Source organism: Bactrocera latifrons, unplaced genomic scaffold (assembly GCF_001853355.1).
Source record: "Bactrocera latifrons isolate USDA-ARS-PBARC rearing strain unplaced genomic scaffold, ASM185335v1 scaffold_52, whole genome shotgun sequence".
Lineage (NCBI taxonomy): Eukaryota > Metazoa > Arthropoda > Insecta > Diptera > Tephritidae > Bactrocera > Bactrocera latifrons.
Genome location: NW_017537179.1, coordinates 254421 through 269249, shown reverse-complemented (window position 1 = coordinate 269249; position 14829 = coordinate 254421). Strand labels below are relative to the sequence as shown.

At 36.2% G+C, this 14829-nt stretch overlaps 1 protein-coding gene across 3 annotated transcripts in view; it reads right to left on the bottom strand.

Moving 5' to 3' along the window:
• The window catches only part of LOC108974046, a 16504-nt gene extending 2321 nt beyond the window's left edge, over positions 1–14183 (bottom strand). Inside the window, exons 1-4 of one of the 3 annotated variants that reach the window (XM_018941640.1) lie at positions 13252–14183; positions 3633–3996; positions 3233–3525; positions 2797–3131 (exon numbers count right to left, since the gene is read on the bottom strand). In XM_018941640.1, coding sequence (XP_018797185.1) covers positions 2821–3131; positions 3233–3525; positions 3633–3996; positions 13252–13825 — 1542 coding nt within the window. In that variant the 5' untranslated portion in view covers positions 13826–14183 and the 3' untranslated portion in view covers positions 2797–2820. The remainder of the gene's footprint in view (positions 1–2796; positions 3132–3232; positions 3526–3632; positions 3997–13251) is intronic. The other 2 variants (XM_018941642.1, XM_018941641.1) reach the window with 2 other exon arrangements.
• Between the last annotated feature and the right edge of the window lie 646 nt (positions 14184–14829).

Here is a 14829-nt window from a genome sequence, read left to right as displayed (position 1 = left end):
ATATAACCCTATATCTAACTCTTTTAGTGTTAGGACTTACAAACAACCGTTATGTAAACAAAACTATAATACTCTCTTTAGCAACTTTGTTCTTGAAAAGTTAGAATACAATAACACTCTCGATTTAAAAAAATGTCAATTTAATACAGTTTGGTGTCATCATTTCTGCTTAATTAAGGCGTTTTATAGGTTATCGTTTAACTGTATTTTGGGGCATTATATACAATATCGAACTTTACATGATGCCTAAAAATACGCATATCTAGTTTTGTCAATAATTAGCGATCATGGAAGAAGAGACAAACAATTAACCGAAATTCAACTCGCCTCGTCTATTTATTGAAGGGGTTACAAACAACAAAATTAGTATAGTGTACTAAGTAGCAACAGCATAGAGGAAATTCAAATCAAATAATATGTTACTACAAAATTACAAGACAATAAATTCGGTTATTTTCCACTAAAGGATATCTACTTATGGTCAGCATAATCGGCCTACTGAGCATACTTTTCGCAACAGCATCTTGAGACCTATCATTCATATAGAATAATATTCGACGCAATAGACCACGTCCAGCACCCTGTGAAGAAATTATAGCAGTCGTGGCTGACAGTGTACACGAAGACCTTGAAGAGTCGGCCCTGCAACTTGGAATGACGTATGACGTAAGAAATACAGCTTGTACATGAACACACCGTTAGACTTTTTCCTGTGGAGATATTTAAAGTCCATAGTCTTTGCGGACAATTCCGATTTTACCAGTCGAAATGCTCGAAAGAAGTCATCGAAAATTGGACTCAAGGATAGACCACCTGAGACGTAAGCGCGGCCAATATTTAAAAAAGGTAATGTACTTTGGATCGATAACAAATGACCACGCTGCCAAACATATATCCAAAGTAATTCCGGCTCCCAAAACTTTGAACGTATTTTTCTCGAAACGCTGTTTTCAGAGTAAAGTATGGGTTAAAATACTTATGTGGCAGTATGTTGCAAATTTAAGTTTTAGCACTAAATGATATCCGATCAGACCTTTACCTAGCCCTAATATACTAGCTGAGTTTAAGAACAAGAAATTGGCTCGGTCTAACAAAACTATTGCACGGAACACAATCATTGGAGGGTTGAAGATTAGCAGAAGTTTACTCGGTCAGAAGGTTCTGATGGTAAGAAGTATTAATGGCACCGATCTTATTGAAAACAAGTAAGAAAGGCTAAGTTTGAGTGTCACCGAAGATTTTATACTCTCGCATGACAAGTTTCATCAAGACATCTCAATTTTTACTCAAGTAGCTTGCACGGACGGACAGACAGACATCCGGATTTCAACTCTACTCGTCACCCTGATCACTTTGGTATATGTAACCATATATCTGAAGGTATATACTGTTATTAGCAACTTTATTGCGAGAGTATAAAAATGATGCCCTTTGAATTACATGAAAATATCTGAGAGATTTACCGATATTTTCGGGAAAAATTAGGTTAGGTTAGGTTAGGCACTGAGTTCTTCGTGTTCGATATCAGGGAACTTGAAAAGTTATAGCCCGATCACGACAATTTTTTCCATAAGGCATACCTCAGCTCGAATACCCTATTTGTGTAAAGTTTTATTCCGCTATCATCATTGGTTCCTAATGTATATATTATACAGAGAAGGCACCAGATGGAATTCATAGCGTTATATTGGAAGTAGGCGTGGTTGAGAACCGATTTCACCCATATTTCGTACATGTCATCAGGGTGTTAAGAAACTATTATACACCGATAATAGTTATGTAGATATGGTTTTTGGTCCATAAGTGGACGACACCACGCCCATTTTCAATTGAAAAGAAAAGTCTGAAAAGCAGCTTCCTTTTGCCATTTCTTTCGTAAAGTTTAGTGTTTCTGACGTTTTTTGTTATTCGGTTAACGCACTTTTAGTGATTTTCAACATAACCTTTGTATGGGAGGTGGGCTTGGTTGTTATCCGATTTCTTCCATTTTTGAACTGTATATGGAAATGACAGAAGAAAACGACTGTGTAGAGTTTGGTTGACATAGCGGACGGACGGACTTACAAACAGCCGTTTTGTGAACAAAATTATAATACTCTCCTCAGCAACTTTGTTGCGAGAGTATAATTAGGTGACAGACAAAGAAGCATAGAAAAAGAGGGGACTTTGTTGGTGTGGGATATACATATCTTTAAGAAGAATTTGTCACACTTCGTGGCCAAATATGCTCATCCATCTCGATACCCAAAGAGACGGGGATCCTAAATTAAATTGGCTTCTTGATGAAAATTTCCACTGGGCTCTGCTGAATAAACAATGAAACCCCACCCAAGGAATTGGATGAGTTGTTGGACCGTGTGCAGGCGGAGTGGGACAAATACATAAAAAATTAAGTTGAAACAATGAATGGAAATATTTACTAATATCGATGCATTTTTTCTATATATTTTACTGGCCTAAGCGTCGTTGTTGTTCAGTGACTCCCCAGTTAAATTTTACTAGTTTTTACTAAAGTAATTTCAGTCCAGGCTAACTTTGAACCAAAATGAAGCAACATTTGGACCTATATACATAAAACCGTGCCAACTAGCATAAATAACATAAGCATATATTTCACGTATAAGAAAAAAAAAATACCTCATATCACATGTACGTCTCTTTGTATTAAAAAGAAAATACATATCTTCTATTGCAATGTAAGGTATATAGTTTATGGAAGGGCTTGTTTATTATGTTAACTTAAATTTCTCTTCTTCCTCGACCGATTGTACAATATATACACTTGTACATACATACATATGCAAGCTTGGTTGGTTAACTTTATGAAAGTTTATGGACACTGTCTGCTTTCTTATTCAGTTCCATGCCCAAAAACTCGAACGTATCTTTAATATTCTCCTCCTCATTGAATATATCGTCTTCGCCTAATTCCACTTCCTCCTGTTCTTCTTCTTCGTTTGCGGCCGCTGCTGCAGCCAAAGCCACTTTTACAGCTATTTGTTCATCATTGCGTCGGCTCCAATTTTGGTTGCGCATCAAAAATTCATTATAACGAGTTGGCTTAAACGGATGCCCATAAAATGTACGCTTGAATGGACTATTAACGGAACGTAATGACATTCGCCAGCCAACTGGGATTTGTAATTGAATGCAACCGACAGGTAGGAGAAGCGAAAACATACACATATTGTCAAGGTCGGCCTCTAAAGGTTGTCCAGCTAAGTATACTCACTCTTTCCCAACCAGGAGTCCTCGCGCTTTACTTTCGGTCCCAGATGCACCGCATTCAGCGCAGCCAACACCTGTGTACTGTTTTGCATATCGGCAATATTGTGATGTAAACTGCTTTCCGCAGCGAGATTTTCGATACCTGAGTGCCCGACGCTGTGGTGTTGCATAGGGGCAGCGGCTAATTGCAATGCGGCAGGATACATTTCACCGCCCGACGCCATTTCGGGATGCATGCCATAATCCATGCTGTATGGCATCATGTAGGGTGTGTGTTCAGGGAATTGATACATCATTCTGCGTGAAGAGTGAGTGAATTGATTTTAATTAGATTTCTGCAAACTCAATAGGCAAATTTGTGTGTAGCACTGTGCAAATATATAGAATTATGTGAGGGTACTCACTTTTCCGAGGCATTATCCATTAGCTTTTTCACAATAACCATTGCCGCTACAATGAATGCCAATTTGGAGACGGCTAATGCTTTGAGTGTCAGCAAACCGACTGCTTTTGCAGCTACCATGGTCCATCCAAAAGTGGTTGCGGCCAAATACATTGGTATGTACATTTGGAATTGCTTTTTGTCCTTTTCTTGTTTTTGTTTGCGGAACCGTCCACGAAGACCACCGCCACCATCATTACCTCCTCCTCCCAACATACCCCCACCACCGTTGCCACCGCCAATACCTGAACCTAGACTGCTAAGAAGACCTTCTCCACCCCCTCCACCACCGCCGCCTAGACCACCACCCCCAAGTCCACCTCGACCTGCAAGAAAAAAAAAAAAAAAAAAAAAAAAAAAAAAAAAAAAAAAAAAAAAWAAAAAAAAAAAAAAAAAAAAAAAAAAAAAATTAGAAGTAAATTCAGAAAAGAAAGAATCTTAATTCATATTTTTAAAGTACCACTTAACAGCTATGGAATTTTAACCTCGACTAAAACTGATTTAGCAGAGTGTTATAGTTGTTTTCACCTAACGGTTATACGTATCTCCTAAAACTATGCGAGATAGATATAGGGTTATATTTATATATGTATGTATATGCTCAGGATGTACAGAAAAGTTGAAATCCGGATGACTATCTGTCCGTCCATGCAAGCTGTAACTTGAGTAAAAATTTAGATATCTTTGATAAAAGCTGGCATGCGGTTTCTTTAGTAAAAAACAATTACGAGTTCTTTGTTAGGCGTAATTGGACCACTGTCACGCCCACAAAATTCCAATTACCGAAAATCTATAAAAAGCCATAATTAGGCGCTAAATTAAGATAAAAACCTGTATTTTGGCACAGATCGCGGTAGCAAGGGGCAACTATGAGCAAAAACTTTTTAAAAAGTGGGCGTGGCGCCGCCTTAGAATAAATTTAATGTACATAACAAGCTACTAAAGCTGGAACAACCAAGCTCAGCTTAAATATTTTAACAACTCCTACCAAGAGGGTAAAAATGAATAAAATCGGAAGATAAGCCCGGTCACTTCCTACATAACGGTGCCCTCAAAACCATTAAAAGCGCAATAAAGCAATACCCAATTACGTCAGAGACATTAAATTTTACCTCCGAGATGGTAGGAGAGGGCTTTACGGGAGCCAGCGTGAAAATTTTACGATGGGCGTGGCACCATTTAGTATGAAGCATTTTGCTGATATTCCTATGTCACGATGCGAAAGTGGGCGAAATCAGACCACAACCACGTCTATGGTAGGCAAGTAAGTAACACAAAGTTAAATTCCACTTAATTCTTTCACTTTTGAGTACTCAAATCAAGAAGTAATTAATAGAACGGAATAAAATTTTGCAGTAATAATTCCCTTACCGAAGAGCACCTTTTGATCAGAAATTGTTCCAAATCCAACCAAAACTGTTTAAGACCGTAGACCGAATATGTAGACACCAGTTGAATTTTGACCGAAAATATTGTTCAATGTTTGAGATTGGAAATTGAAATTCAGGCAGAATCTTTTCCTAACAATAGGTGTTCTGTGTAAAGATTTTCTAACTTCCAGGTGTCTTTATGGTGGAAATATCGACCAATATATGAGTTATCGCAATGAAAATTACAGAACAAGTTTTGCTCGTAACAGTGCATTGTGCCTAAAATGTATAAAATTGGACGAAACCTTGACCTATCCCCCACAGAGAACATTTTTTGAGTAGGTGGCATATTAATAGTATGTGAAATGAGCAAAAATAGATAAAATCGAGTCGATACTATCAGCCACTCTCATATACTACATATAATTTCATTTTTCTAACAAATCTTATGCCAAATATGTCGGTCAGTGTATGAGTTGTATCGAATATGCGTGGAATCCGATACTTTAGTTAACATTTTACACCTTAACTTATTGCCCTGGTATTGATTCCTCCAAGTTGCAAGAGTATAATATGGTCGGTTGCACCCGAACTTGGCCCTTCCATACTTGTTGACTATAATTTCCACAAATATCATCAAACGAAATTAATCACATCGATAAAGTTTTGGTATCACATTTATTGAAACCTTTAGTTATTTGAATATCTGGGTAGATACAAAGTAAGTAGATTGACATGGAGTATCCAATAGCAGTAAATTAAACTCAGCGGTTGGAACGGAAATTAGATCAGGGTTAAGACTAGTTATTAACCGATCAAATCTTCGTATGGTTTTAAGCAAACTTTAATAAGAAAACTATAAATATTTGCAATATGGGAGTTGATGAGATATACATAGTATATGTAGTATATATGACTTTCGTCCATTTTAGATATTTTGAATCAATATAGAAGAGTAAAGATGTAGCAATTTTAGCACTGCTTATTACTAGGAAATTCCTATGAGTTAAATTCACTCTACGTTTTATTCTATATCCGAAATAAAATATATTATATTAAAAGAAGAAAGCACGTTAACTCCGGTTGCACCGAAGCTATAATACATTTTACATATACAAAATATATCTTACAGCAACCGTGATCGTTCTTTTTGAATGGCAGCTATGTGATATAGTGATCCGACCTGAGCACATTCCTCGCATTGCATTATACCCTTAGGCAAAAGGCAAAAATCCATTCCAAATTTCTTGAAGACATCATCAAATTATAAAGTTTTCCATTTAAGCACACTAGTCCGATGGTTCAGTTTGTGTGACACCTGCAGGTATATGCTATAATAGCCTGATATCGCCGGTTCCGAGAAATGTGCAGCTTCTTATATGAAACATTTATCTCTCTTTTTCTGACGATTCCTTTTGGGTATTACAAACAGTTGAATATACCGTGTCCAGGGTATAGTTTGTTCGCGATTATTTATGATTAACATTAATAGTATGAAACTGATACAAAAATTATTTTGCAAATAACCACATGATGCTAAGCGAAATATTTTAATTAACTTTTTTGTGATTAATATTTATACCCCTAACGGGGTATATTTTGAGTTTTATCAAGTTTGTAACACTCTAAAGGAAACGCTATAAAATATATGTTTATCATTTATAACATATCAGCCTGACCCGCTGAGTCGATTAGCCATGGCCGTCTGTCCATCTGAACTGTCTATATGTGTTTTGTACACGTTCTTTACTCCCCAAGAAGCTATTCATATTCTGGAACTGCCGACATTGAACCTCAATAGCATATAGTGGTTATACAAACTGAACGGTCAAACTCAATCTTTTCTGTATGGATTATCATCTAAGGCAACAATACAATCACCAAACACATTTAACAAATTTAATGGACACTGATTATAATCTAAGTGTACGAATAAATTGTTCAGATCGAAAATACATATAAAATATAGCATATAGTTGTCATACAAACTAAATTATCCGAATTAAGTTCCTATGGGAAACTTTTTTATTTCTGAAGAGTCTTATAGCTTCCGTGCAATGGAAGTTTATTTTTTTTTTTTTTTTTAATTAATTTAAAATTATAAAAGTTGTCAGATTAATGCTCACAAATTTTATCAAGCGCTAAAGCTCTACGAAGTCGTAAGCCAGCTTTAAGTTTCCTTGGCTGGCTTCTTCTGATAAAGTGTTAATTATGAATTTTTACAACTTAATATATTTTAGCGCGAAATATAGAGTATGCTTTGAAAAAATTATAATTTTCATTACTCCAAGTACATAATGGGAATTATAATCATTAGCCACCATAGACCACGAACTAAATTTGACAATATGTAGTACAAGACTTGCAGACTACCTAAGTCCATAGTAATGAAGAGCATTCGTCGAGTAGGCACTTTACACTTGAATGCAGCTAACAAACATACATTACAGGGGTTGTAATAATATCTTCGTAGAAACATTGTGAACACAATACTCTTGATTACAGATAAATTATCGATGAGGAAATTTTATGTATCTACTTATTCACAGTCGACTAATACACATACTCACAATACGAACTAACTTTTAACGAATCGTTATACATTATACAACATGTGCTTATGAAACACAATGTGTTTGTTCTTCCGATTAATAGCACATAATATTTCTAAATACATATATGGTACGCGGGGCAGTCAATATTGAGAGATTAGTTTGATGAGGTCGCGTTATTTATTAATTCAATTAAATTCACACATTGGCATCTACCATGTGGAGGTAACAGCCGTACGAAGGCAGTTCGATAACAGTGAAGTTCTGCATTCACCCAGTGTGTCTACAATACTTACGATACAGTTTTGTTCACATCACAGATGCTTGTACTGGTACCATCGATGTAAATAAATATGTATTCAAAATGATATCATAAACTAATGAATTAAGAATAAAGTTTCAATTTTAAAAATCAACATAAGCACTGGATATTAAGAGTCAAGACAGAAATTGTAAATTGCTTTCAATGAACATTGTACCGTTTCTTGTATTCTTTATTTACTTAAAAGTGACATAACACCCTAATGATTAACTCCAAAAAGCAGTCGTGGCACTGACCACTGAACAAATACAGGAGTAATGTCAACAAAATAATATTTGTCTTAAAGTTTTAATGTTAATTTCATAACTGAATCAATGCACATCGTAACAAAAATTAGATCAATAAATTGAGAAAAAGGTGTATACTAAATCCTAAAATCGCATCTGTATCCATTTTCTGAGTACAGTATAGTTGTTGAACGAGCAAAAGATGTGATGTTTAAAATGTAAAGAAAAGTGTTGTAGAAGACATTTTCAAATTCGAACGTTCTGCGTGAATTTTTGGCCACACTTGCAACGGCATCACGTTCTACCATCATAAATTTGTGGCTATACATCAGCAAATATGCTATAACTGCTGTAATTATTACGTAGCTCGATCACAATCATTGTCTCGTGATGTGTGCTGCGTTTGCTCAGTCCGGACAACAAGTGTGTAGCCCCGCCCTCTAATAGGTTTAATGTACATAACTCCCATACCATTCAAGATCAAGATAAATTCTATAGGACAGTATGAAAATGGATAAAATCGGAAAACAACTCCTCTCACTCCCCATGTAACGGCGCTAACAGCGCGATAAATCAATAACTAAATATGCCAGAAATTCCAATTGTGACTTTTTATCGAAAATCTTGATCAATCTCTGAGATATATTATGGAAATTCGGGGAGAATCCTTTGTTAAAATAGTATGCATATATTGTCAAAAATGAATTGAGTCGTATTAACAATTTCTTTGGCCCCACACAGGGTTTGTCCAGAAAGTAATAGGACTTGTTATCTTGCGCCGCTACTGCACTTGGTCAAGTAGGCTTACCCAGATGTTGCTTTAGCAAGAAGTGGTGTATTTCGGTGGCACAAGGCTTTTTTGGAGTTCGCTGATGAAGACCTTGCTGGGAGGCCTGCGACTCGACAATCACCGACAATGTGTGGGCAAAGTTTTGAACTCAGACCATCGACTAAGTATTCGTTTAATTGCCTAGATGTTAAATTTATCAAAATCTGTACTTCATGACATTGTGATGGAGTACTAGAACAAGCAAAGTGTGCGCGAAGATGGTCCCAAAAGTGCTCACTGACGACAACAAATTGCGGCGAGTGTAAGTGTACCTAACCTAGCTACAGACTGACCCATTGATGAGTTATACAAGTAATATTATACCAATCATTTCCCTACGACTAGCGAGTGTAGGGAGATTTATAAGTTTTAAACGGTTAGTGTAAGGGGGAAGRTTTAAACTGGAATCCCAATGCAAATGATTTAAGGCAAAAAGAAAAAATTGTTTTTGAACGGACTCTATTTTCTCAGAATGAACTAGATAACAAGGGTTCCATACCACGGGAGCATACTCTAATATAGGCCTCACCAGAGATGTAAAAAGAATTTTCGTGGTAAGCRGATCTCTAAATTCTTTAGRCCAACTTTTAACAAAACWAAGAGCGCCTTTAGCTTTAAAAACCGTGGAAGACGAGTGAAGATTAAAATTGAGTTTGGGGTCCATAGTTACTCCTAGATCAACAAAACTGCATACTTGCTCCAACCTAAAGTTTTGTATTGCGCATAAAGTAGGGTCTACAGATCTACGTGAAAAGCACATCGTTTTACAGTTTTTAAGATTCAATGGCATGTCATTTCTATCACACCAAGAAACTAAGCTATTTAAGTCTGTTCATGTTCTGTCAGACACTTTTCACTATTTGAGGTGAATGATTTAAAAAGTTTTACATCGTCAGCATATAATAAAACGTTTGAAAACTTAACAACGGATGATATGTCATTAATAAATAACAAGAACAGAATTGGGCCGAGATGACTACCTTGAGGAACGCCTGTAGGAACATTGATTATGTCGGAAAGAGTATCGTTAAATTGTTGAATTCTATTACTAAGATAAGAAGCAACCCATTTTAGAAATATTGGTTTAAAACCAAGAAGGTCAAGTTTATTTAAAAGAATTTATCAAAAGCTTTGCTAAAATCTGTGTATATAACATCAGTATTCTTTTTCTCCCTAAAGCCCGTTGATACATGTGATACAAATTCAAGCAAATTAGTTATTGTTAGATTTCCCTTTACGAAAACCGTGCTGAGAACAAGAAATTAGTGGAGAGATCCGGAAGGTTATGTCGTCTGTTATAATTGCTTCAAAAAGTTTAGGTATTGCAGACAACTTTGCTATTCCCCTATAGTTTTCAATAGATGACCTAAATCCACTCTTATGCAAAGGAATTATAAATGACTTTTTCCATATGGATGGAAATAAGCCTTGCATAAGAGATGAATTAAATAGTTTTGTTAGGGATTGGTATATATATTTGGCACATGTCTTAAGAATGTATGATTGTTCTAATATATTTAACTGATATAAGACGTCTGCTTCGGAAATATTAGGTGCATTAATGAAAGAAATCGGACATAGCTTGTGCTGATTAAAATTATCAACACACAATTTAAGTAAATTTCAAATCCTTCAATAGAAAAATATCACAGGGATACTTATCTGTACGGATCACTCAATTCAAAAATTTTCACAACAGTTTTAAAATATAAATTAAACAAATTAACAGGAGCTCGAAATTACACAGCTGAACACGAGACATATATAGGGCTACAAGAAGGTTTGGACTGATTTGCATTAGCTTGTGGGATCACTCAAACGCATTCAGCAATATATTACTAAGCAATTTTATAAGTTATTTATGTACTGACAAACATATTTGACATAAAATCTGTTAAAAATATGAAAATCATTATGTACAGTAAATGAATTTTGGGTAATTCGCAACTAAGCTGTAGAATATTATAACAAGTATGTATGAAAGTGATAAGTTCGGGTGTAACCGAACATTTTATAAGTTACTCTTGCAACTGGGAAATTCCTTCAGGTGCTGGAAAAAGTCTATTAAAATCTGTGGAGAAAAAGTGAATTAATTACAATAAAATTTGGTATCTTCTTGACTTACATATGGAATTTCATTAACTTGAACTCAGTCTTATTGCTATATTCTAATTTCCATTATTCTAAATCTATTTTAAAAATCTTCGAATAAGGCTTTTAACTTGCCTGAAAAAGGTAAATATATTATACTGAGTTGCTGATATAAACGTCATACAGATTTCATATTTGAAATATGAAGTTTAGACCAAGATATTGACTAATTCCGCTCAAATAATACGGAGTAAAGAAAAACCTGATTTTAATGATGAGTTTTAGAAAAACCTATTTTAGGCACAAAGATACACTGTTCTGAGTAATTGTCCATCTGTGAGTTCTATTGAGATAATTCGCCAATTTTCCAATATGTGCGATATAAAGCCACCCGGTATTTGGACATAAAGGCAAAGTTTTACGTCGTTATAGTAATTACTTCTAGATTTATGTACTGGAAAGTGAAAAAATCAGATGTAAACAAAATTAAAATCCGGGTGACTGTCTGTCTGACCATACATCCGTCCGTCCATGCAATCTGTAACTTGAGTAAAAATTGAGATTTACTGATGAAACTTGATATTCCACGCTCACAAAATGTCGTTAACCGAAAACCTATAAAGTACCATAATTAGGTACTAAAGTAAGATTAAAGCGGTAATTTGGTACAGGTGATCGCAGTAGTAATAAGTGGGTCTGGTCCCACCCTCTAATAAGTTTAATGTCCTAATCCACTAAAGCTGAGACAAACATTATGACATCGTCTTAATGATAATCATAGAATGGAGGAAATCGGAGGATAACTCTACTCACTTCCCATATAACGGTACTGTTCAAAACTACTAAAAACACATTAAATCAGTAATGCCATATTAACTTTTAGATGGTATGAGAGGGCTTTATAGGAGCCGGAGTGCGAATTGGACTATGGGCGTGGTACCGCCCACATTTTGGTGAAATTATGTTCCTACGGCACAATGTGAAAATGGGGTAAATCAGACTACAACTATTAGTTCTTTCAGTTTCCAGTACTCAAATCAAGAAGTAATTAAGTGTATGAGTTTTATAGAGTATATGTATATATAAAACTGTTAAGGTTCCGATCCCCTGGTTGAATTTTTACATCTTAAGGCATTTGCCTGACGTTGATTCTTGCTAATTTCAGGAAAATAAAATGTTCGTTTGGATCTGAACTTGGACCCTTCTTACTTGTCTTAATGCTTACTTTAGGCACTTTATAGCCTTTCCTTTGTGGCTTTCGCTTGTGGGCGTGACAATGTCCCTATTTCGCCTTTATTTTTTGCGAAAGAACATGTGTACCGAAATTCATGAAGATGTCTTGATTTATACACAAATTACAGATCGGACGAACGGATAGACAGACAGTCCCCCAGATTTCAATTTGTCTTTAATATAAAACTATAATACTCTGCATAAACGTGTTGCAATAGTATAAAATCAAAGGCCCGACTTTGAAATGTAGTTGCGATGTAAGAGGGAAATGTGGAAAATATCTATATTTTAACTTTGTTGAGACCTAACATAAGGTTTAGGTATTCCATAAGCTCAATTTCGAAATTCGAATGCAAATAATTTGATTTTGGGGGCTAGCTTCGAAAAAGAGAGCAATTCCTTTGTTAGTGAAGATTCAATCTCACGGAAAAGTTTCATGTAGTCCATATCTTTTTGTATTGCACCAAGAATCCTAGCTTAACGCTTAAATCTTTCCTGTGAATTGCAATTTAACGGAATATAAAAAAAAGAATTATTTTAAGTATATCACTTAACAATTGCTTAAAATTACTAAGGTTATTTTATGTGCTTGTGACAGAGGGATGGAAATATCCTTTTGAAATTCGAAAAATTATAAAAAAATCTCTAATCACAATTTCTTCCCAAAATAAATCTTCGTCTATTTTCCGTTTTGTCTTTCCATTATCAATAATTTATAACCAAATTAAATATTGCACCGATAAACGCTTTATAAATTTGTTTTTACATGTATATAACTATAATGTTTCCGTTATTATATATTTCATTACTTATTAAGAAAACTGTTTACCATCATTATGATTAATTAGTGCTTCTGTTAATATTATCATTAATGACATTGTTTTCCTTACGTACAAAGCAATTAATCACTTATTATTAGCAACCACTCTATTCTTACTCCTAACACTGCAACACTACCTTGACTGCTCGCTTTCTTCAGCAACGCAATTTCAATGTAATTTCCATCATCCTCTGCACGTTGCACGCTGAACACCATCGGCCCCACTGGTATACGCACAGCATTTCCACTAATAAAATCAACGAAACTCGAAATGCCTCGACCCGTTGCGGCACCACCCAATTTTTCTTTCTCCTTATCACCCACTGGTGGTAATTTTGCCAAATCCATGAAACCCAAGCTAATGGTCTCGCCGCGCCTGTAAGCCTGCAACATGTCAGTGGCTAGAGTATGGAGGCAACTGGCATTATTAGCACATTGCCAAGACATTTTTTCTGAAAAGTCCCTTTTCGTGCTGACATTTGACCTTTGCCGAGTAGGCTGTTGCTTTTTATAGCTTGGCTCATTAGCCGCAATTGACTCGGCCTCCTCCGTCTCTGCCTCGCCTTCGCCAATGGCGTTGGTATTACCACTAGCAACCGATGACAGCGCACGCGAATGCAATGCCGATCGCACAACGGAGATTTGCACGCACAGAACAAGCCACAAACAGAATGCCGAAGCTGCGAGCGCCCTCTTATTCGAGTACGACATTCTGGCAAATTTTTATTTTTTTTTTTGTTCACCGACAATGCGAGTTCTCTACGATTATATCGGTAAATGTATGTTCCTATTTATATTATTCCTTTTTAACAGCTCGAGAGCACATCTATTATTTACACTGATCGTTAACGCAACGCAAATGTCCTTGACATTGGACTGCGCGGCTGTACATTCGCCACGACTTTTCACCACTCTTGCACTGCTTTTCGGAGAGTTTTCTAGTATATATCAATAATATTTGTAAAATATTATAACGATAGAACGCGAGCGCGAACGTATTTTGCGGCAAAATGCGAAGTAGACTAAACACTCGACTGGGCATGCAACACGGTTTTATTGTCTTTGCCAGCCAGCAAGGCCGTGCTGATTTATCTGCCCCTGCCGCTATGTGCATAGGAACGTTTCGCTTGTGTATATATGCATGTATGTAGGTGTATGTAATTGTACATATATTAATTAGACAGTAATTTTGTTACCAATTTTCTTTGCTGCAATCTTCGCACTTATCACGTGTAATTTCTATGCTTTTAATATTCACTTACACCGCCTTGGCATCTGTTGCGCCTTTTGTTGTTGCAAGCATATCGGCTTACACGTCTGCAATTCGCAAGTATCAAATATAAGTGCGGCATGCAATATGGTGGTATGCAGCAAAAAGCACTCGCAATCACGAGCATTCATCACATTAGCATTGACTGCCACACCAATATGTAACAATATGCCAAGGTGTGCCCCCTGCTGCGCGCCTGTGAATGTTGACGGCTCTGCAACGAACACAGTCACTTTCAGTCAGTCACACAACACCTACTAAATGCCACACACAGCACCGCGTTCGTTACCGTTGCCTATTCAATTGTCTGCCACAGATTGTTAGCTCTTTGCTGTGCAAATGTGTAGCGAGTTGCATATTGTGCTCGCGGTGCTACACGCGTGCAGTATTGCTGGGCGGCTTCGGTGCGTCAACTTTGCGCTGCGCATTTTCTCCTTAATTTGTT